We start from the raw sequence: 24,023 nt of genomic DNA, 5'->3' as shown, positions 1-24,023 counted from the left end.
ATATATATATAATGCATACACTGAGCAGCTATTTAAACTTTGGAAATCACAGGAACCAGACAAGAGGAACTCTTTGGTTACAGGTACATTAAGCTTTGGCCTCAATTCAGTTAGCTATAACGATCACTATTTCCTGTAACAATCACTATTTTTACCAATGAAAGGGGAAAATAATTATCACTTACAAGTCACATGTTATCATTTTATAGCAAGTAACCTATGCTGATACCTTAGATTGTGTTTATAACCTTAAGTACTTCTACTCATGAGTATGATACGTCATTATGTCCATACATTATGTGGACTCCACCATAGTGTTAATGTTAACAGCTCCCTGTAGTTCTGTATTCATTTGTTTGAGCAATGACAGCAAGGAGATACTTAAAACAGATCTTCTGGTTGAGTATCTTAACTAACATTCCATGAGTACCCTTAAGGGAACCATTTACCTAATTATAGGTAGAGAACAAGCTGAGCTTGAGTACAAATGTTGATCAAAAGTAATCAGGGTGAACAGTTTTCTTTAGTTTTTGGGTTTAAATTCCCAATATTCATTTAAAAGGGGATTTTAGAGTCACTAATATATCACCCACGCTGGTTAATTGTTGAGGTTTGCATCTTCTACACCCTTCCTGGTAAGCAACATAAAGATCCTTAACCCTTTTTATGTTCACTTGGATAGAACCTAGAGCTTGTAGGGACAGACATTGTATTGAATGGTCTACATGTGATACTAGGATTCACCCCAAGATGGTGCTGCAGGTCAAAGTGAAACTGTTCATCCAGGCCGTAGTGAAACGGAATAGGTTTGGCAGGGAGGGATCACTTTATGTTTTACACAAATGGGTCAAAAGCAGGGAAAAAGTTTGTGGCCATTAAAATAACTCCTTAAAAATATTTGGATTTGTATTAAAGCACCTTTTTTTTACTGCACCTCTTTGTCTAGAAAAGCAAATGCAAATGTTATAAGGCCAGTGGCTGAAGTGATAACGTCATATTGACATTCTGCCTGCAGCAATTACATGCAAACTAATAAGCATATTGACTTCCATGGGAAAGAGATTTAGGCGGCTAAGTTATGCTCTTACGGTCACTTGGCCAGCCTTCCAAAAAAAAGACAAAGAATATGTGGAATTTTATGGTTATAGACTGTTTAGTCATGGTGAACTTGTGCCATGCATGTCAGGAACAGCTGGTGCCACACTCATATCCATCCAAGAGACAGGCCTACATTGTGAGAAGAGATTGTTCATGGAGTCAGTGGTGTGCACAGCGCATCGGAAACATTGCAGAGAAGTCCTAACTTGCCCAGCTGTCAATCACATTTACTAAAGTCACTGCGAGGGATGTGTAGCTTTGAGGCTCTGCAGATGATGTCATGGTGCACTCTTGTACGGCAGAGTTCGCTAGAATTGTGGCCGATTCCTTGGACAAATAACCTTTCGTGCAAAACACATTTCCTAAATAGCAGTTTTCTCAGACAAAAAATAATAATTCATAAGTTCAAAAATAAATATTCGGTACCTCCAGATACAAGCAAAATGATGATTTCAGGTGCAGGAAGTGCTAATGCATATTGTGTTCAATCTTTTGATTATTAAAAGGAAAATAGGCAGGTCAGGAGCTTGTTCATCCTGTGGAAATGACTGAAAAAATACATCTCTGCACATCATTTTTTTTTCTTTTACAAAATGTAATTGAAGATAAAGAAATAGGAACAAAGCTGCTAGTAAGGTCGTTGCCAAATTACAATGGGGCGTTGCACATCTAGATGGTGTAGAGTAAACACACATAGTAGATTAAATATATATATATTTAGTGGTTCGGCACAATCATGCTTGATGTTTCACCAGTCAAGGGCATCTAGAAGGGGAAATGGGAAAGGGCTTTATTTATACAAATAATGTAAGAATTAGTGTTTGAGGGTCATATTATCTAACACCGTGATCCCACACGATTCCACTAAACATCTTCCATGTTTCTCAGGTGAACAAATGTTCTACTGTAGACCTTCAGTTTCTGCAAATTGCTTTTGGGTGTCTATGGATAGGCTAAGGCTGACCACATATGGCAGATCTCATACGCATACCAATTCTCAAGAGCTGCGTGGAAATAAAAATATTAGCCTCTTCCATGTCCATCCTGCAAAGCTGACAGGTAAAGGTTTTACCTTTGCTGCATAAACCACTGCTTTGGGATCCCATCATGGCTAGTTGGGTAATGGCTAGTCAGGTAACAAAATGGCTAGCAATTTGGTCACAAGATCTGTGCTATAGGGAAGGGTCAGACAATTTCATTCTGTGAAATGAAACAAAAATGAAATGAAACAATTCCTATGGAAATGGGAACATACAGCTGATTGGTTGCAGAGATTTTCCTGCATGCTGAAACATCTCTAACGCTAACCCTGCATTCAATGCCAGATGCCGGCAGGGTGGTCATAGACAGTCAGATCTCTCACTGACCAATCTTTACTCAAACCACTTGCCACCAAAACCAGTCGAAGAAGGGTTTGTTCCCTTTCTTATGATGAAAGGGGAACCAAACAAGGTTTTTCTACAGCAGGTCAGAAAATCTCTTGGTACCATAAACAGAACTTCCAACGCTTGGAAGGCCTTGAGGCCTTCGGTGCTAAAATGTGTTGCATAACTTTGCAATTATCGGGCAGTGCATGGCCACAGTGAATCTGGGCACTAGTGTTAGTGGGAACCCTCTGATGTCATTGATGAAGCATCTGCGATGTGTCACCCAAACATGCCTTGACCAGTGTCTACACCCTGCTCTACGGTGAGATACGTCAAAGAAATTAGGGGGCATTTATCAAAGCTGGAGCAGACAAAATCTAGAGCAAATTTGCACTGCAACCAATCAGCTTCTATCTCTCATTTTCAAATCTCAACTGAGCAAACTAAAGAGAGATGCTGATGGATTGCCATGGGCAACTGCTCCAGTTTCTGTCCGCCTCAGTTTTGATAAATCCCCCCCGTTGTCCTACAAATGGGAATATGTATACCACATGCAATGCATATAGAGCCTAAGCAAGCAAGGTTATGAGGCTGTAGGCTCTATGTGCTTTGCTTAGAATCTGCTCTGACTTGTCCGGCGTGTATATTGCTCATGTGATTGTCACAGGGTAATGCATTCTATTTACCATGTGGCAAATGCATCAGGAGTCACACGGATATCCCCTCACTCAGAATTATCACCCGAGGTGTGAATTGCGACACTATGCCAGGCTTGCCCTTACCCTGCGGCCTCAGCATCTGTCCTCTCCAACTCCACACACAGAACAGCTGTGTGTCCGTCCCTGAGGTAGAAGCCCACCCAGTATGTGCTTATACAAACACTGCTACTAAACATGCAAGGCTGTACCATGGACCATGTCTGTCCTGTGTTATATGTTTTATATTCCTTGTGTCACTGGTAACAGATAGCTTTGTGTTCTGAGATTAGTTTTTTTGGTCAAAAGTTGGCAAAATTGTATTTCACGCAAAACAAGAAAAAAGTAGGTGCCTGCCAGCTTCTTCATTTTCTATTTGGGAGTGATGTTTGGCAGAAACGTCATTAGAAGATTTTAGCCTTGTGTAACCCCAAAGACCTGCTTGTGGCACAAAGGTTTCTGTGCAACTTGTGGTCAGTAGCCGTTGCATGCTGTCACTGTGTGATCTGAGTCAAAGGTGGACCCGTCCCATTGGAATCAAGAGACATTCTAGAAAAATTTAACTTTCAGTGCAGGTATTTGTGTGGCTCATGTGTAAAGCATATCGTCAGAGAAACAACAAAAACTACCCTGGGGCTACTCCCATACTACAAGGGTTGACTACTTATTTTCATCTAGGGGTAGTGTGTAAAGTACATTTACTTACCTGATCCCCACTCCTGCAGACCACAGGACAGGCACTGTAAGCCTCTTGCCCCCTTTAGTCCAATGCTTGGAGGCCCGCTGATGTCATCTCATCTTATGCAGGGTCCATAAGACATTCCACAAGCTGGAGCAGAGTGTAGATGAGGTGAGTGCCAACCACCGGAGGAGCGGGGATCAGGTAAGTAAAACTGCTTTTCTCTGGTCCCCGAGGCATAAATGAACAGTTAGCCCCATGAAGTATAGGGGGAATGCCACTGGAAGGATAGGTTTTTCTTTTTCGGTAGGCTTTAAAGCAGAACTCCAGCAGATATTATAAAAGCCAACAAATACATTATTTAATAATGTCGTATTTAAAAATAATAATGATAATAAATGTATGTTAAATGCAACTGCTGTAAGTATTTGAATTTCTCTTGATATTAGGCTCCTGTAATCCTCTGTACAGCAACCTTCAGGCAGGAGAGGTAGGGGAGCACTAGGAGCCAGTCAGGCTCTGCTGCAGTGCACATTTGCTAATAGGTAGCTTGCTGATAAGGCAAGAAAACAGAATGATGACTTATCAGTGTGCTAATGTTCCATCATTGGCCAGTCAGCAGGCTTGGGGTTTGCTACAGTGGTGGTTGAGGCTATGCTGTCTGGTAGGGATGCCTAGATCACAAAGCTGGCTGATGAGAATTACTATTCCTTATCTGATACAGTTGTTAGCCATGGTTGCATTTTAACTGTGCACTTGCATGGCTGCTTGCTTGGGGTACACGATGTCTATAAATATGGGGCTCGGTCAGTGCTTTAGGGATGCTAAAGCTTGCCATACACAGTTTGAATTTCGCTCTATTCCTTATAAATTGTCAATAATTTGAGGTGAGCCTGCAGCAGTTCTCTTATTCCCATATGGGAGCACCAGGCTTGGGGGTTGGCTGCTTGGGTGTCCAGAGATGTAAAATGGAGGAAGGGAAGAGAGCTTGTAGGTCCATGTAAGCTCCAAGCTCTCAATGGCCGAACAAGGGAGCTGCTGGAGTGAAAGCCCCACCTTTTTAGACTGCACTATAATATGCACTACTGCCTTTAACATGAGCGTCTTGCTGCATTGTACTTTTCATTTTGTTCATGCACGCAAGTCCAAATACAGGTCTTATGAAACACTACAGAATGAATCCACACTAAAGCAATACACTGCAAGCTGAAATTCAGTTCTATAAGGATGCCATCGATTAGGAGATCCATCAGCTCTTTTATACATAACCATTAAATCAGCACCTTTTATAGTTTGTCTCAGTTCAGAAATGGTCCCCCTATCCTGAGATGGAACATACATGGACATTTAGCGCTGGTTTGACGCTGTCTTACCCTGCTCTATAAAGAGCACACTTGTGTTTGGCCTCCAGCCATTAAAGTTCCTAGTGAAAATTAAAGGGAATGTTTCCTCAATGCTCATTTAACATTTTATATGCATTTTTTCAACTTGTAAAGGGCACCAGATTTACAAGAAAGGTTTCAAAGAAAGAAAGAAATCATTGCCAGCTGCAGGGTGGCTTTAGGTAGTGTTAAAGAAAATACACATTCATGCCTGCCTGGCACTTACTGATTACCGGACAGATTCTGAGAAGCTTTTAATGAGAGAACTAAACACATAAAAGTTCGGGACCTTTGGGGGACTCTGGCACAGCAATTTCACCCCAGATCTTCACTGTAGCCCTTGCTGCTGCCTTGGATTGCCCTGCATGTGGTCTAGGAGCGCGGGCCTGTTTAGTCACTGCAGAGGAGGTGACATGTGAGCACATCAATCAGCATGGCTTTGGGGTGTGGCCAGTAAGCTAATGGAAAGAACAATGGTGACATGCAATATCCAGTTAGCCAATGTTAGTCGTTTCCGCACAACACTTCTTGAATTTTAACCAAGTCCTGCTGATTTCGGCAAAATTTGAGCAGTGGGTGGCCCTATCGGCACCACTCCATTTGACTAAAGTCGATTTTTCAATCGACTTTTCTACAAGGAGCCAGGCGAGGATTGTTGGCCAAACAGTGCCTGCAGCCAATTAGCTATCAGAATACAATAGCCCAGCAGGAGACATCCATTCATCCACCCTGTTTAGCGTGAATGGGGGAATCAAGCGTTTTTTCTTACTCAGACCAATGGTCTGAACAGGAAAAACCTGCAAGTGTATGGCCAGCTTTAGGCTTTATTCTATGTATGTGGTGATCAGGTGTGTCCCGGTGGATCATATGCATTGGGATTACTTATCTGCTTTACCCAGAGTGGTATAAACCAATGGCAGTTTCTTAGGATCACGCATTAGCTTTTATTGGTTCTGTTGTGAATGGCATAGCTATAGTTTAGATGCAGTCACCCCAGATATGACAACATATGTACTGTATGTGCAAGTTATTGTACATTACCTGTCTGGACTGGATTTTTGTTTTTCTACAAGCGCTGACATTATTTTATTTATATCCAACTCTTTCTGGCGTCAACAATGTGCATTGTGAAATATATTACTTTTTAGTGCGTAGTAACTAGGCAGGGGAGAGTCAAGTCCCAGTTTGCCTCGCCCGGCATGCTGGAACTTGTAGTTCCATGTCACCCAGAAATTCTCAGCTGTCATTATAGAGGTGTCATTGATAGAATTGATCTGATTTGTGTAAAGTTTTAAATTAATTACCTATTGCAGTATGGGACAGAAAAGTATCTGCTGCCATCATGTGGCTGTCAGAGTTTATTACCCCCCACATCAGCTTGTGTTGAAAAAAGAATTGTCAAAAGGGAATACTTTTTAGTGGCTGACTAATAAATCTTAAAATTATTTGTTGGAACTCTAGGACCCCCTTCATCAATTTTATTTTAGGGACACTGTCACCTTGCCGTGTTGAGTTATTTTTAATTTTGGATGGAGCAGAGAAGGATTAGAACTAAGGATGTCCCGATGCCACTTTTTTAAGACCAAGTACAAGCACTTTCCTCAGGTACTTGCCGATACCAATTACCGATACTTTTTCTTAACGGACATGTGACATTTTTTTCTAAAACAACACAGACTAATTATTTTAGGGCAGTTTCTCACAAGAGCTAAATAAAGATGTCACCAGAAATGAATACATGTCCCCAGAGCAGGATACATGTCACCAAAGCAGAATACATGTCACCAAAGCAGAATACATGCCACCAAAGAAGAGTACATGCCCCCAAAGCAGAATACATGTCACCAAAGCAGAATACGTGTCACCAAAGAAGAGTACATGCCCCCAAAGCAGAATACATGTCACCAAAGCAGAATACATGTCATCAAAGAAGCGTGCATGCCCACAAAGCAGAATACATGTCACCAAAGAAGAGTATATGACCCTCCAGCAGAATACTTGTCCCCACAGCAGAATACTTGCCCTCATAGCAGAATACATGCCCCCAATTATTCTCACCAGACTGCATGCCGATCTCACCCAAGCGACATTGAGTTTGTTGCAGGGTTCTGTGGGCAGTTCCTATGCTGTGGAGAGTGCCGGTGTCTGGGGGCTGTTCTGTGCTGTGTAGAGCTGTCCATGGCTGTGCCTGGAGGAGGAGATATAGAACAGGACAGGCACTGCCATGGACAGCTACTTGCAGATCCCCAGCAGGCTGCCAAGGTCCCCACAAGCGTGGGAACTTGGACAGCCCCTGCGGTTTAAAAATGTAAAGGGCCGGTATCGGCCTTAAGAATCGGGGCATTTTCACGTGTACAAATATTTGTGAAAATGTCTGGTATCAGCCCCAATACTAGTATCGGTATTGGGAAATCTCTAATTAGAACCTCTGCTAGGTTTTATTGTCATCTGTGTTCCTCCTGGGGAAATTCATTCTATTGTGTCCTGGTGACAACCAAAGACCAAAATAATCAAAATGTTAAGAGTTGTTGTCACAACAAGAGGTGAGGGAAACTCTTCCTATAAGAACACCAATTCCTATGACAACTGTCTAAGGCCAAGGTGTGATGGAGGAGAAAAAAAAGTGAACTAAATGGACCCATGTTAGGTCCTTAGGCCGTCGGATGTACAGTAAGTGGACATATGATGGAATATTGAAGTTGCAATACGTGTGATCATTGTTTGTGGTCATATTTTAATATTTTGCATGTGTACATTATCTTGGAATGCTCAGTGTTTCATATTCTGAGTATGAAACTTTTTTTTATACCTATTAGAATCAAGGTACGTATGCAGCCTTGTTAAAAGGTTTAAGAAAATGAGCGTAATAGAAAATAATTGAGTGAAGTAATGTTCTCCTTAACTCCCTAATCCTCTTTCGTCATCCTCTATGGTCCTTTAGTCATAGTTCGGTGTAGTTACACTACTCTTCTTCCTTTATGTAAGAGGTAGAACACGTGATACATAACACTGTGATATAACTTGTGTTTTGCACTCACAATGCCTGATGCTATGTGTCACAAATGTTTGACGTTTCATTGTGATGTGTCACTACGGGAGGTTTGGGAATCTTTGGCCTGGTGGGGGGGCACGCACTACCAATTCTTTCATGGAGGGGACAGATTTCTGTGGGCTAGGAGAAAATATTCCATGCAAAGTGTGCAATTAGTAGGCATGATGATAGGTAGTTTTTCCAAATGAACATTTCACTAGGCCAAGACCACATTTTCACATCTTCCAGCATTAGCTTCCTTTGTGGACTGTAGGAATCTTGGTTACATGACATCTCAGAACTGCAACGGAAGTTGGTGCTGAAAAGTTCCTTCTATCAGATGCTCCAAATGTAGGTCTAAATGGGCAGCAGGTTGCTATATAATGCCCAGCATGTGCCAGTGCCTGTGGGTCCTGTGCTGATCAGTTTTGGAATAGTGAAGTATCTCCACTAAGGGCCACTAAAGCTCAACATAACTTGAGCTATAGGGGTTGATTTACTAACCTTTTAAACACACCACGAACGTGTATACACCTCTGTAGTGTGTTCCCTCCAAGCATGATCTATGGGAGGAATCGAAACACCTTTGTAGTGTGTACACACCCAGCAGGTGTGTTGTGCAAAGCCCTGCATGAATTGCAAGGTGATGTTGTGTAAATTAGCTCTACGTTGTGTTGCTTGCGTTGATGAATGCAGGAATGTAAATGCATGAGCTAACCATTTTTGTCTAAACTGTGAAGCAGCATTATATATGCATCATGTGCATGATTTTTCCATATATGGCATTAGTGGAAATATGCTTTTAGAGACTTTTTGGTTGATAAATACGTTTTGCTGTGTGAAAATCACACACCTGGTGTGTGTGTGTGTTTAGGTTAGTAAATCACCCCCTATATAGTGGCCCTTAGTGGAGATACACAATTCACATTCACAATTGTAACACATTATATAGGGATGTTCCGATACCACTTTTTCAAGACCAAGTACAAGTATAAGTACTTCCCCTCATGTGCTTGCCGATACCAATTACCGATACTTTTTCTTAAAGGGACAGGTGACATTTAAAAAAAAAACAATACAGACTAATGATTTTAGGCCAATTATTTTATGATTGTGAAGCAAATACAAATGTTTTATTGTTCTAAAACAGTCTTAAATTCTAAAACAGTTCTAAAAAACAGACTTAAGACAAATCCGATCATGCATCTGCCTCTGGGATCATTTAACCTATTCATGTTAGAAGGGGAGAATTGTAACTCTATTGCTGCAGTGTACTGGACGTGTGTAACATACATGTACTATGTACTATATATAGAGTACACTGCAGCAATAGATGTACAATTATCCTCGGCTAACATAAATTAGTTAAATGATCCGTAGTACAACTACATGTTATGTACTATTATGTACTATGGATCATTTAATCCATTCATATTAGCAGGGGAGAATAGTAAATCTATTGCTGCAGTGTACTCTCTATGTAGTACATGTACAGTACACACTGCACCCAATAGATTTACTATTATCCCCTGCTAATATTAAATTAAGTCCTTAATAGGGACCCCAGGTACTACATGCATCAATGGCTGCAACCTGACTATAAGGATAAATAAAAGGATATCAAGTTTACTGGGAGTAGTGAAGTCATTTAACAGTCTCTAGGGGTTTTCCCAACCTAAGTATTGTGTGAGGCAGGATGGGCATTGTAGTTTGCGGGATGCACCTCCTATATATATATATGTAAGACTTCAGATCTCCTCACCATAAAAAGGGGGGTCCCAACAAGCCCCCAACCACTTGTCACTTGCTGCGCTAATGTGGGTGAGTAGTGGTAGCAGTAATGGCAGCAAGGAGAGGAATGCACTCTTTAAATAACTGCACACAATCAGTCCATATAAACAACATCTACTTGCGGTTCTGGAGAGCTCTCTAGATCTCTCAGGTAGCTGGGCTGCTACGCTGAAGCAGGGCAGTGGAATGTGGCTGGCAGCACTGGTGGTCGAGGCAGCAGCCTCTCCAGGGGTGACCTGTCACGGCATCTGAGCGGAAGAGGCTCAGAACGCCACTGTGGGGGATCGCTTTGCATTCACTAGGTATTAGTGGAACACCGAGCAATCAACCACGCCGTACTTTGATGGAACGGCTATCGAGCAGGGGGAGGAGCCGCATGAATCGCCATACGTGCGCGGCTGCTGGGTCCAACGCTGGAGCGTCGGAAGGTGAGTCTGTCACACCCGGTAAGCTAAGAAAAAAAAAATAGCGCAAGCTTCGGCACTATGTATCGGGGCATTTTGACAAGTACAAGTACTTGTCAAAATGCCCTGTATTGGTCACCATACCTATGCTAGTACCGGTATCGGGACATCCCTAAGGCTGGGCACACACCTTACAAACATCGCAAGACTTTTGTCTTGCGATGGTTGTAAGGTACTTAAAAAAACGTATGATCTGCCTATCTTGCATAGGCAGATCGTACTTGCGACGATCGCAAGCCACGCCCCCGAGGGGCGGGCTTCCGATGACCGTAATGCCAAACGGGCAGTGTGCGCTTGCACACGCCGACCCGTCCGGCTTTTATCTCACGAACATGCTACACACCCGCCGAACATCGTACGATGCTACGTATGTACGATGCTCGGCGGGTTTTGAAACATGTCCGTAAGTTTAAAGTCATGCGACCTTACAGTAGTAGAGGTCGCACGGCTTCCACACACCTTACAATAATCGTACGATCGCGGGATTTCCCGCGATTATCGTACGATTATCGTAAGGTGTGTGGGGACCTTAACACTATAGTTACTGTCCCAGGTAGGGTTGCCACTTGTCCAGGATTCACCCGCACAGTCCGGGTTTCATGGCAGCAGAAACCCAGACACAAGATGTCAGGCAGACAGGGGCAACCTAAATTAAGATAGGGGCTACTGGCCTCCCACTGAAAATAGTGTCAATTGTGATAGTTACATATAAATGGGTGGCGCTATTTACATATAAATAAGCCGCGACTCATTCTCCTCCAAGAAAATGTCAGCGCGTCACTAGAGTGTTCGGTTTTCACTTGAAGAAAGGGTGGCAACCCTAGTCCCAGGTGGCAAATGTGCTCCTTCCCATAACTCTCTAGTGTGTTACGATTGTGAATGTAAATTGTGCATTAAAAATTTTAATTTACAGCCACGTTCTGTGTTTTGGGCGAAGGCTGTTCCCCCAGGTTTACACAGACAAGTCTTGTGGGCATTTTGGAATTTCCCTGTGATGACCCTCACCAGGAAATAGCAGTGTGCAGAAACCTGCATCTGGCTTGGCTATCCTCCTAAACTCTCACATCATGCCGGTGGATAGATAAGGTGAGCTCCATTCTACACTTATAAAGTTTAACCTATACATGCCATGGTAGCTCTCCAAACTGTCAGAAGATCTGGTGTGGATGGTGAGACGACCTCCTGATACTCTAGCACTACCAGCTTTAGTTACCAACAGACTCTTCAAGGGTTACAACTTCCCAGAATACATTCATGATCTGTCTCTCGTAAAGCTGAACTCCGGGATAACCAAATATTGTCCTCATACAAGAGTCATGTGTATTCTTATTTGAATCTTGGTGAGCTTTGTGTATTTCCTCCAGATCTGTGCAGTAATTCATTGTGGAAGGTTTCCTCATTCCCCCAATTCACTGCTGCTCTCCCGCCCTGTGCAGGGTGACTGGTCTTGTCTCTGCCCCCCTGCAATCATACCTGCAGTGTGTGGAGCCTGCTGGGCACCTCCCACTGCTCTGCTACTTTTACAAGAGAATATCTTGGTCTGTAAAAGCATTTGTTGCACTAAAGTGGATTTATATTATTTGTGGCTATTAAGAAATATACTGTATTTAGATGCCATTTTTTGTACCAGGAGTGAAGCTTTAACTCATCCTCATATCACTCCTGCTATTCATGATTGGTAAAATAATGAACACTCCACCGCTTATTTATCATTATGAATATGATTTTTTGTATTGCTTTCTTATTTATTTTAATTTATTATGCATGCAAGCTTCATGGTTGTCACCCACCCTGGGAAATTTAGCCATTTCTGGAGTGCAAAGCAATTTTTTTGCATTGCACTCCAGAAATTGAGTAACATGGACGGGAGGGAGAATTAATGGACTACAGTGATGCCACCACACTTGTTTTCCATTGAAAAGACCCTCTGCCATGATATCTAATGGGACTTGTAGTTTCCACAGTCACAGATCCTGTGAAAGGACCTGTGAATGGATGACATGGCTGCATGGACAGAGTCATGCCAAATTAAAAATAAAATAGCAGCAGCCCGCAGGGAGAAGAACCCCGCGATTCAGCCAAGCAGTGGGGATGCTAGACATTCTGTCACCTGGGGCAAAGGCTCAGAGTTGCTCCCCCTTCAAGGGAGAAGTTCTCCATCCACACACTCCATCCATTTGTACTACTGACTTTTTGAAGAGCTGTGTCGCAGATAGACTGGGTGCTATAACAATGATGAAGACCTTGTTGGCATTAGGGTGTCAAGTGCCCAGATTATACCCTTGTAATGACTTTATAATAAAGGACCACATTAGCACCTTCGTATAAACGGACCTGCCATTTCCTTTACAGTGAGAGTTTGAAAACCTCCGGCAATCACAGTGATTATGACCATTGTGTTCCTCAGATCTAGTACTGCCACTAAAACTGCCATCATCATCAAAAGCAGCAAGGGGCCCATTGCAGCTCATTCAAGCAGGTGACTAGTGATGTACAAAGTTATGTGTGGTCACCTGAAACTGTGCGGGTCAGAGATGACAGCGTCTGCTGTGCGTTCACACGGCCATTTGCTGTGTATCCCACTTTTACACCCTCTTGTATCCTCTATGGGGGTCATACAGACATTCTGTGTGATGAGAACTTGTAGTTACTACAGGGGTCATTAATTACTTAATACTCCTACTCATCCAGACTTCACCATCACAGAAAAGGCTGGAAAGGGGCCTTTGAGTGTGTTAATCATTGCAGATATCCTCCCCAGATTGGTTCATTGACAGTGAACATTCCACTAGCAGAGATGTGACACAGGAAATGGGAAACCTTAATATACACACAGATATAAATGAGACCCCTCCAAATGGACCTGCATCCGTTTACATCCAATTACCTCCATCCAAGTCCATCTAGATCTGAAGAAAATAATGGAACAGAGTTCTGTTTTGATGGACCTGAATGGGATGAATCAGAGGTAATCGGGTGTAATCGGCTGCATGTCCTCTTACTATACATCCAGTAGGTATCCTGTCGCACTCCTTACCGAAAGTCCCTTAGAGGATAGGTGCTGAAGTGACTATGGATGGCACCGTACAGATCAGAAGAACAAGATGTCACCAGCACACCATAGGAATGTGTCCAAATGAACGTCTTTATTGTTACAGATAGAGCAACGTTTCAGGGCCACGCAGGGTCCCCTTCATCAAGCTCAGTATATCCGGAGGGGATCCGTCGGCATACCTTATCCCGCCGGGTGAATGTCCCCTTCTCTCTCTGACGGCGTCCATCACCAAGATGGCTGCCGGCAGGTAGCAGCGCATGATGTCATCACTTCTTACTATACATCCGACTCCTCATAAACCGAACATGGGTCCAGTTTGTTCAGTTTTGGAGAAAAAAAAAAACCAAGAGTGACATCCATTCCATACTGCTCTGATCAGCAGGTGATCTGCTCTCAGGTCCCCTGCTGCTCTCAACGGACACCGCCTAACTTATAGAGGCCTTAGGAATCTCTCAATGAGGTATATTCATATTGAATACCACACAAAAAAAATAAGTGGGTCTCGTAATTTAAGGACACTTTGCATATGAGAAAAAGAAATATATGTATGTGCACATACAATAGAATATATATATATATATATTTGGCTGTGGTGAAACTACAAATGCCTCTGTCTCTGAGAATCATGTCTGTGGCTATCAGAGTCTTACAATGCATTGTGGAACTTATAGGTCAACAACAGGGTGAAAGCCAGTGTTGCCTACCCCTGTGATTGACTCAAAAGTATGTACTCATAAAAATATCCTCATTTATAAAACCAATAAAACAGATATCCAGTTCACTCATCCATAAGAGCAGAAAATAAAAATACATAAAAACTAGTCCAAACATTAAAGACTTAAATGGACCTCTCTACTGCACATGGGAGCGCTATTTATACAATTGTGTGTTGTAATCACCACATATATTTTCCAGCTTGCTTAGGGTTTATTTATGGAGGAGTTCTGATTCATAGGTATGTAAATTGTGTAATGCGTTTCATGAAGCAAAGTTTACCTCTTCAGACACCTTCTATGACCCAAGGTTTTGATTTACCTTTTAATGAATGGTCACACTGTGGTGGTTCCAGTCCAAGTTGTGGTGGGATTATTACATGACATGCAATGGAAGATTTATTCAATGTTCAATTTTAAAGAATGTTTTACAAGGAGATGGATTTTTTTTTTTATTATCTAATTTATTATCATTGTTTTTATTTTAATATTATTTTATTTATGTTATTAATGATGTATTAATTCATTATTTATTGTGTGTTTATTAATTCATTTATTAATTATTATTTTATTTTGTTATTATTATCATTATTATTATTTTAAAAATCCAGATTTTTTTTTTAACTCATATCCTAATGGGATTGCTAACTGCTACTTTAAACAATATGTAAGCTACACAAGCAAATAAGTCTTCTGTGATCACACAGTGTTTCGGTTGTGTCCGTTTGGTCGCCACTACATGCTACTTGAGTAGATCATACCATAGGGGGGCATTTGTTACATTTATTAAGCAATCAGCTGCTAGTCTTTGCATTTCAGTTCAGCTGACAAGATATTGCCTGTGTAGCTCTAGCCGTATTCACACCAGGGCCATTTCCACAATTTACCACCTAAAGCTGGCCATATACCTATAGATGATCTGCAGACTTTCTATGGTCAGATGAAAAAAGTGCAACAGATTCCTCCATCTACGCTAAATTGTGTGGATGGAGGAATCTCCCCTGGGGCCAAGCTTCAGTATCTTGCTAGTCTGCCCCGCTGGCTCTCAAAATACCTGAACAATGCCTGCATCCAATCAGATATATATATGCCTGGACGCTATATACCTATATATATATATATATAGCCAGCTTTAGGGTCAGCCCAGCAGCTGAGTCTACGCAGTCCTCCTTCTCTATTTTAGTAGTGTTGGTGCCATCATGTGGTGAAGGTGAGCTATTACCCTTTACAATGATGATACTCATGGTAAAGCATTGAATTTGATTGATGTCATGGACATTTTGTTCCTCTTCCAGTATTTTGCGCTAGTAAGTTAACTGACATCCTAACAATATGAAACAGTCAATGGATGAATAAAACAGCCACACAAATTATTATATCGGGCAGCACAGTGGTGTAGTGGTTCGCACTTCTGCCTTTCAGCACTGAGGGTCTCTGGTTCAAATACTGGGCAGGACACTATCTGCAAGGAGTTTGCATGTTCTCCCTGTGCTTGCGTGAGTTTCTTCCGTGCTTGCGTGGGTTTCTTCCGGGTACTCCGGTTTCCTCCCACACTCCAAAGACATGCTGGTAGGTTAATTGGCTCCTATCTAAGTTGGCCCTGTATGTATGCATGTGAGATAGGGACCTTAGATTGTAAGCTCCTTGAGGGCAGGGACTGATGTCTATGTGCAGTATATAAAGCGCTGCGTAAAACTGTTGGCGCTCTATAGATACTTGTAATAAATAATAAAATACATGATTTATACCTGCAGTTCAGCTTTAAATTACGAAGCATTGTACGTTTTTCCTATTTTATGTCCTTGCGTCAATTCTTTTATTTTTTTTCTGAAGAAGAACACCAAAAATATTCTAAACCCAAACTGAATACAAAGTGACAGTATTTAATACAGCGTACATAGTGTATGGCTACATTAGGTATAAAGGGAAGCTAAAGAAGCACACTCCAGGTACAAGGCCTTGTCCTCTGCACTCCAGGCACAGCCTGCCACGTAGCACTTGAGTAGCTTCATGGCAAATGGTGTCACAGGAAGTCAGATCACTGACACAGGAAATCCCATTGCTGGAAAGAATAACACGTGACATACAAAGCATTCAGGTAATTTCCCTAAGCTGAAGAGCACAATTACTTCCTGGTGTTACATCTTGTTTTGCTGATGGCCCCCAACTGACCTTACAGCAAACCTAAACCAGGGATCCCAACCTGAAAGAAACAATTTCAGGGAGGTGCCCTCCCCCCATCCACCCCCCATCCACGGAGGGGGGGTTAGGGGGGCTGGGAGAGAGCACCCCCCTGAAATGATGGCAGATAGCACAGGAAGCAATAGCTTCTTTGCTATCTGCAGGATTTTTTTTTTTTTGTATTCTGACAGTTGCAGTCGTCATAATAAAAAAAACAAAAAAGGCATAAGAATGCACAGCTAGATTCCTATTGGCCATTGCACTTTGCAATAGCCCCTGTGTGACTGATGTTTGCTTTGGTTGGGATACATTTCACACAGTAGGGGGGATGTATGATTGTCTCCTAACATAGGAGTGGTCTGTTTACATGTCATTTCTGTTTTGCACACAAACAGGCATGTGTCTCTTGGTCCATTTGCCTATAGTTACATAATAAAGAGTGATATATTGATATTCGGCATTGGGGAGCCTGGTGCCGCTACCTTTCACTGTGAGGTTCCCGTTAAGATCTAATATGCATAGTGTAGAAATTTGATTTTATACCCTAAGATAAAGCCCCCCCCCATAAACCTAATATTTCCCTACCAAAACTATCGTCCACTCTTATTCTCGGCATCTTTGAGATGATGGTGAGAAGCGCTGGATGCCTGTCTGGTATTATTACTATCTCTCTCATCAGGACTGAAAATTAAGGTAAATCCAAAAGTTTACAGTTATCTTCAAAACAAGTGAGGAGAAATCTTATAATGGCGGCACTGGTTATGGTGACAACTCCCTAAGAGGGGAGTTCCTTTCACTTTGGAGAAATTTCCTCTCACTTCCTGTTGTGTCTCCAGGCTTTAATCTGTTGTAAAATTGCCCCGTTCACCAAGTTTAAAAACCTCTTGTAATTTTTGTGGCATTGCTCAATTTCATAAGCAATATAACTCACATTTGTTTTGACCTCCACTTTTCCTTGCATCAGATAATGTTCCTCCTGTACGATAGAGCTCGGAAAATAGCCCAGTCTTGCTGTATACTCCCCATATTCATCTCCTTGCACCTATATAATAAACTACAGGTGAGACACCACTCTACTTATTGTTATATGTTGTGTCGGAGTCATGATACTCACACTGCCCAGCCAGAAGAGGCGTCCTCGGCCCTTTAGCTTGGAGTAGATATATAGCGTTTGTCCACGCCTAATTGGGATGAAGCGGCAGTCGGGGGGGATGTAGTCAGACAAAGCTACTGCCATAGAAATGGGATCTGTCAAAGGGGGAAAAAAAGGTCACGAGCTGAAATACAAGCAGACACAATGACTGTCCATAGAACTCACAGTGGTAGGTGTGTTCTATCTGTGAAGGCCAGAGTCTAAGGCCGTGTTTATCAACCTTTTTCTTGTTATGGTGCCATTTAAAAGTATGCAAAATATAAAATGTAAAAGTAACAGGGTTATTCACAAAAGGGTGAAGAGTGTGGAGACGTCAGGAGAAGTGAACAATCTAGGACAGCATAGCTGAACTGGAAAGTGATCCGAAATGGAGAATTTTTCCAGTTCAGCTATGTTGTCCTAGATTGTAACGTTTATTTATATTAAAAAAATATAAATTTTATTAAATGCAAGATTAAAAAGAACTCATAATATAAAAGGAAAGGCAACCTAGGAGGAACACCTCCAATCTCCACCAAAGCACTGAGTATTGACTGATTAAGATTACATTAGCATGATTCGTTCAATTGATTAATACAGAAAATTCATTTGTAGGTCGCACCTCCTACATTGTGGTTGTAACGCACTAATTGATTGAATAGTGTCAACCACAATGTAGGAGGTGCAACCTACAAATTAATTTTCTGTATTAATCAATTGAACGAATCATGCTAATGTAATCTTAATCAGTCAATACTCAGGGCTCTGGTGGACATTTGAGGTGTTCCTCCTAGGTTGCCTTTCCTTTTATATTATGAGTTCTTTTTAATCTTGCATTTAATAAAATTAATATATTTTTAATATAAATAAACGTTCCTCATGAATTATCGTTTCCAGTGCCTAAAAAAACCCATTTCTCCAAAACATCTTTTCCTTCAATTTAAATCAGGGGTGTGGCACTCTTTTTATACAACACCGTTCCCCCCTTTCCTTCCCCACGTGAGCTATCCCCCTTTTCTTATTTACTTCCTGCATGAGTGGACCGGGAGCAATAGCAGTTTGATTGGAGGGGTTATCAGCATCCGAAGGTGCAATCCCAGCCAACCTTGAGGCAAAGAGGGACCTGCTGTGGTGAGACCTTGATTGGCATGTGCAAAGGACCCGCTCCACGCATGGGCCAAGGACGCGCTCACGCATGCGCATAGCACATCTTCCTCACAGAAATACGTGCCGTATGGCGCACCAGAAGTGACGCGTCTATGGTGCGGAAAAGCGCGCCAAATGGCGCACAGGAAGTGACGGGGTTGATTAGCCCACTTCCTTATTTAAACTCGGCTCACATGCTCAGTAGTTGCTGGATTGTCTTATCAGCTCCTGTTTCCTGCCTTGCCCTGAATATCACCGTTACCTGAACTTTGACCTGTTTTCTGACCATCTGACCTCCTGGCTTCGACCTCGGCTTGCTGTGACCTCGATTTCTGGATTTCCCTGAGCACTCGTGCCACTCAGTGTCTGCCTGGCCTTTGTCACCATCCTCAAAGGCCACAAGTCACGAGGTGCAAGAGAAGCCTCCTCAAACACTCAGTCTCTCTACCAGGTACGTGACAGGTGTGTTTATAGAAGATACACATAGGAATGATGGCGGAAATCTCTGATTAATGAACTGTACTGAATGGTACTTTAGCGCATACCAGGACTCACTGGGCTATTTGTTGTATTTCATGTTAATGTTTAAGCATTGAGACGACCATTAGAACACGCAGAAGCACTTTAACATGCAATTTTGTAATTGATATAACGCTGTTATGTTTTTACAATGTATTTATGTCGTATGTAAAGGTAGTTACATAGTTACATAGTATTTGAGGTTGAATAAAGACATTAGTCCATCAAGTCCAACCTATTAGGATCTCATTCTAGGAGTACCCGTACCCCTGTATATTACGGTCCCTTAAGAAATCGTCCAAAAGTTTCTTGAACAATTCCACATTATTTGCTGAAATCACCGCCTGTGGCAGTGAGTTCCAGACCCTAACTGATCTTACTGTGAAGAACCCCCTTCGCACCTTGTGCTGGAATTTTTTTTCCACCAATTTTAGGTTATGGCCTCTAGTTTTTGTAACGGATGCACTACTAGTTTAGTAGGGATGCACTGATACTAATATCGGTGCAGATAGTGAGTATTTGGCTGAGTACTCGTACTCGCCCAAATGCTCCCAATGCCTATCCCAATACCAGAACTTCCGGTATCAGGAAGCCGGGCGGCGAGCCATTACATGCTGCCCGGCTTCCTTATTGGCCAGGAAAAAGGCTTCATGCTCCCTCATCACCAGTACCTAAAGACGAGAGAGCATGGAGCTGGCTTCCCCGCCAATCAGGAAGATGGGGGGCAGGTAATGACTCGCTTCCCGATTGGCCAGACCCTGCCCCCCAGCTTCCTGATTGGCCAGAAAGCTGGCTCCATGCTCCCTCGTCAACTCGTATTACTCGCCACCCGGCTTCCTGATTGATCGGGAAGTTGGCCAATCAGGAAGCGAGGCGGCGAGTCATTACCCACCTCCCACTCTAGCATCCTGATTGGCCAGAAAGCCGACTCCATGCTTCCTATTCACCTGGTGATGAGGGAGCATGGAGATGGCTCCACTGCTAATCAGAAAGCCAGGCGGCGAGTCATTACACGTCGGCCGGCCTCATTAATGGGACTTTCGGTATTCGGTATCCGCGAGGGAAAAAAATAGCGGTACTCGCACTCGATACGGAAAAACCGGTATCAGTGCATCCCTAGTAGTAGTATAGATTCACTGGTGATATCATCTTCTGATATTACGGCACACTTTTGAAGTTTGCAGAGAGGATGTAACAAGGACGGCTCCCTCTGCCAGTTTAACCCCTTCGTGACGGGAGACGTACAGTGTACGTCCCGGCACTTTGTGCTTAAGAAAGTCAGTCAAAGGGCAAATGAGTAGTCACCAGTATTCCCAATGGTCTTCCTGCAGCTGATCTTCTCCCCATTACGGACTTCCCATACCTTGTTGTGCACTGTTTCTCTGTAGTCACTATCATTTGTAAACTGGGTTTCCCACACTCTGTCCTAACAAAGGGTTAAGGAAACACTCTGGGCAGAATAAAATGAACCCTTGGGGTGGGGCTACGTCGGCACTGCAAGGGTTAACCGCTTGTTCGATTCTTTCGCAGAGACCGATCGCCTCTCTCCCCCTGCGCTCCAGCAGTGGAATGTCCCTCTGCATCTTCTCATCTAATAGTATGCATAGATCTGACGGGTCATTAGACCGCTGGAGCCCAGGGGGGGTAGGAGGCTGGGGACTGGTGTAACAACCAGGCAGGACCGAGGACCGGGTGAGTAATTTTTTTTTTTTTTTTTAGACCCTTAACCAAAACAAGCAAATAACCCTTGCAGTGCAGGGTAGCCCCTCTGCAAGGGATCATTTTTGTTCTCCCCGGAGTTGTTCTTTAAAGATTTCAAGGCTTGAGTGGCACATTGCATGTTAATGCACTTTTAAAAAACTGTTCCTCAGTCTGCCCCCTAATTGGAAGCTATTCTAAACAATAGAAGCTGCCTCTAGGGTTCTGTGTATACGCCCGCGCCAAAGAAACAATTAGAAAGGTGTGGCATGTTCTTTTCCTTATTTTTAGGTATGCTGAGTGAATGGGAACACACAAACGTGTAAAGGGGGGTTCTTAAATGTGACTGCAAAAGTGGAAATACACTTGAAGTAAAATAAGAGGATAGATATACCAAAATACACGGACGTATGTATAATTAAGTATACAGAGATAACCTATGAATACTGTGCCGCACTAGATTTCTACTAGGGATGCACCAATACCGATACTAGTATCAGTGCCGATACCGAGTATTTGGGCAAGCACTCACCCAAATGCTCCGGTGCCTAGTCCGATACCGGAACTTCTGGTATAAGGAAGCCGGGCAGCGAGTCATTACATTGCTAATTGGCTGGGAAGCCGTCTCCATACTCCCTCGTCACCAGGGAGCTGGCTTCACGGCCAATCAGGAAGCCAGGGGGTGGGTAATGACTCAACGCCCAGCCCCCGCGATTGGCCAGAAAGCCGGCTTCATGCTTCCTCGTCACCTGGTGATGAGGGAGCATGGAGATGGCTTCACTGCTAATCGGGAAGCCAGCGGGGCGAGTCATTACACTGAGGCTAATAATGAGACTCCTGGTATCTGTAAGTCCCCAAAACAAAAATGATAGGTACTCGTATCCGATACCGAGAAACCGGTATCAGCGCATCCCCAATTTCCACTCGTTACAAAGTGTAAAAGAATGGCTTAATAGTGCAAACTGATTCAGTAATTCGCTCGAATCATTGCGTAGGCTCAGTACTTACGGCTGCACTCTTCATCGGCACACAACTTCCTGTCTGCCAGCTTTGGCATTTTTCTGCTTCCTCCGGTAAGTCCGAACAGGACGCAAAGCAGAAGACATGGCAGCCTGGGATACATGGCTCTCTTTCCCTTACCTCTGGACACTGGAAGCCTGTGTGTCCAAATCCAGCGCTAAAAGAGGAGAGCAGAATAACCTGCTTCAAGTCACCTCCCCACTGGAATTTGATTTTTAACATTCCAGCCCTGGGACGTGGAAGAGTGGACACAGCCGGGCTTAGAGAGGAAGTCAAAAAATAAACATGGTATAATGACCCTTTCCTGTGCAAATAATCAGGCTTATTCACCCGGGTACCACAAAGAGCAATAGCAGTGTGCAGAGTGCCGGGACACATAGGCTGCTTGCAAGGAAATATTCCCCTAGCTTAGTGAATGAGGTGAAGCTCTGCGGACTTCCATCACCCAATCACGTGCAAGTAAATAGTTTTTTTTTGTTTTGAAATAGGTTCAGTTGATTGCACGGTGACTGGTGCTACGGTGGGTTTGATTCTCAACGCATTTCACCTTGATGGTGGCTTCTTCAGGAGAGTAGAGATGTTCACAGCAAAGCCACATAAGCATGGTGAGAAGAGTCGGGCAGAGGAGCAGGCATCACCCTAATGGGGGTGGCAGACCACAGGAGGGAGCAAGATCCAGGGCACCAGCGACTAAGGAGCTCTTTCTGATGTCTTAATGCCTCGGTCTAGACACGTGCATCCCCATCAAAACGCGTCACTCTGCTTTTCTAAAGAAGCCATCAAGGTGAAACGCATTGAACATCAAACCCACCATAGCACCAGTCACAGTGCAATCACCTGCACCTATTTATGATGGATTGGAATATCTCTGTTGTAAAAGAGATTATTACTCCCAGTCATTCCCATACTTGTGGGAGAGGCGACCACTTCCCTCACAGAACCTTTGCGTAAATATTTTTATATTAAATACTTTTCATTTGTAAAAACAAAAAGTACTGTTGTAGCTTTATAATAGTGTTTTGTGGTTGCTCCAAGTACATTGAAAGCCCCTTGTTTTGCTACCCATCGATTAGTTAAGTTTAGGAGTTTGAATGAAAGGGGCAGAATGCTTCAACTCTGCAAGGTCATTCCTTCAAAAGCATCTCCTTCATGGTCCGCATAAGGCTGCACTCAGGGGTGGAGGGATACTGACATTCATTCAAAGTGAACTTCTCCTTTAAAAAAAGTAACTATACTCAGATTTAGGGCACAAGGAATGTAAACTCCAGCTGCGGTGCAACTACAAATCCCATTAGCCTTTGCAAGACTCCTGCCAGCTACAGACATGATGCCCAGGGGCAGATTCACAATGTGATTTGTAGTTTCACCACAGCTGGAGTTTGTCAAAAGCTAGCCATACACCTATAGATTATCTGCAGACTTTCTATGGCCAGATGGAAAAAGTGATACAGATTCCTCCATCTACGCTACACTGTGAGGATGGAGGAATCCCCGCTGGGCCAAGCTTCAGTATCTTGCTAGTCGGCCCCGCTCGCTCTCTGGATGCAGGCATCGTTCAGGTATTCCAAGAGCCTGCTATACATTCTTTCTTATGATCCTATTTGCAGATTGACTGTAAAAAGGTGTCCCTTACCAGTGTAAAGCCATCCATCCCCAAAAAGCCCCTATAGTATATATTTCAGAGAGTATGTTAGACTTGTAGATTCTCCCTCTAGTGGCCCCCATGTATGTGAGCAGTGTACCTCTGCATATAGACAGGGAGTCCTACACAAAGAAGGGCCTGTGTGATCTGCAAACCATCCTTCTTCAGCACTGACATTTTGTGTCACATCGAAACCTTTTCTAAAAGTTGTGTGGGAGGGCAGATCCTGGGCACCTAGAGGATTTCAAACAAAAACAAATCCTTGGGTCACAGCATGTGCAGCTAGAAGTGACATAAGGCCTTGTTCAAACCAAATGCAGAGCAGATCCGGTCAGGTTTCTGCACACGCATGCTAGTCTTTTAGATGCGTTTTTTTAACCAGTTGACATCCGCGGTGTTAAACCCCCTTC

General features: G+C 43.1%; 1 protein-coding gene across 1 annotated transcript; it reads right to left on the bottom strand.

Moving 5' to 3' along the window:
* Positions 1-16,188: 16,188 nt before the first annotated feature.
* MIA (melanoma inhibitory activity) lies at positions 16,189-22,194 on the bottom strand. Its single transcript, XM_018562594.1, has 4 exons — positions 21,960-22,194; positions 17,571-17,704; positions 17,388-17,498; positions 16,189-16,337 (listed from the first exon to the last, which is right to left on the bottom strand). Exons 1-4 carry the CDS (start codon positions 22,072-22,074, stop codon positions 16,314-16,316), a joined length of 384 nt encoding a protein of 127 aa, XP_018418096.1. The 5' UTR covers positions 22,075-22,194; the 3' UTR covers positions 16,189-16,313.
* Positions 22,195-24,023: the final 1,829 nt, after the last annotated feature.

The sequence above is a fragment of the Nanorana parkeri genome, unplaced genomic scaffold (genome assembly GCF_000935625.1).
Source record: "Nanorana parkeri isolate BGI_ZX_2015 unplaced genomic scaffold, ASM93562v1 scaffold586, whole genome shotgun sequence".
NCBI lineage: Eukaryota > Metazoa > Chordata > Amphibia > Anura > Dicroglossidae > Nanorana > Nanorana parkeri.
Note: the sequence above shows the minus strand (reverse complement) of the source record. Positions and strands in the feature narration are given on the sequence as shown.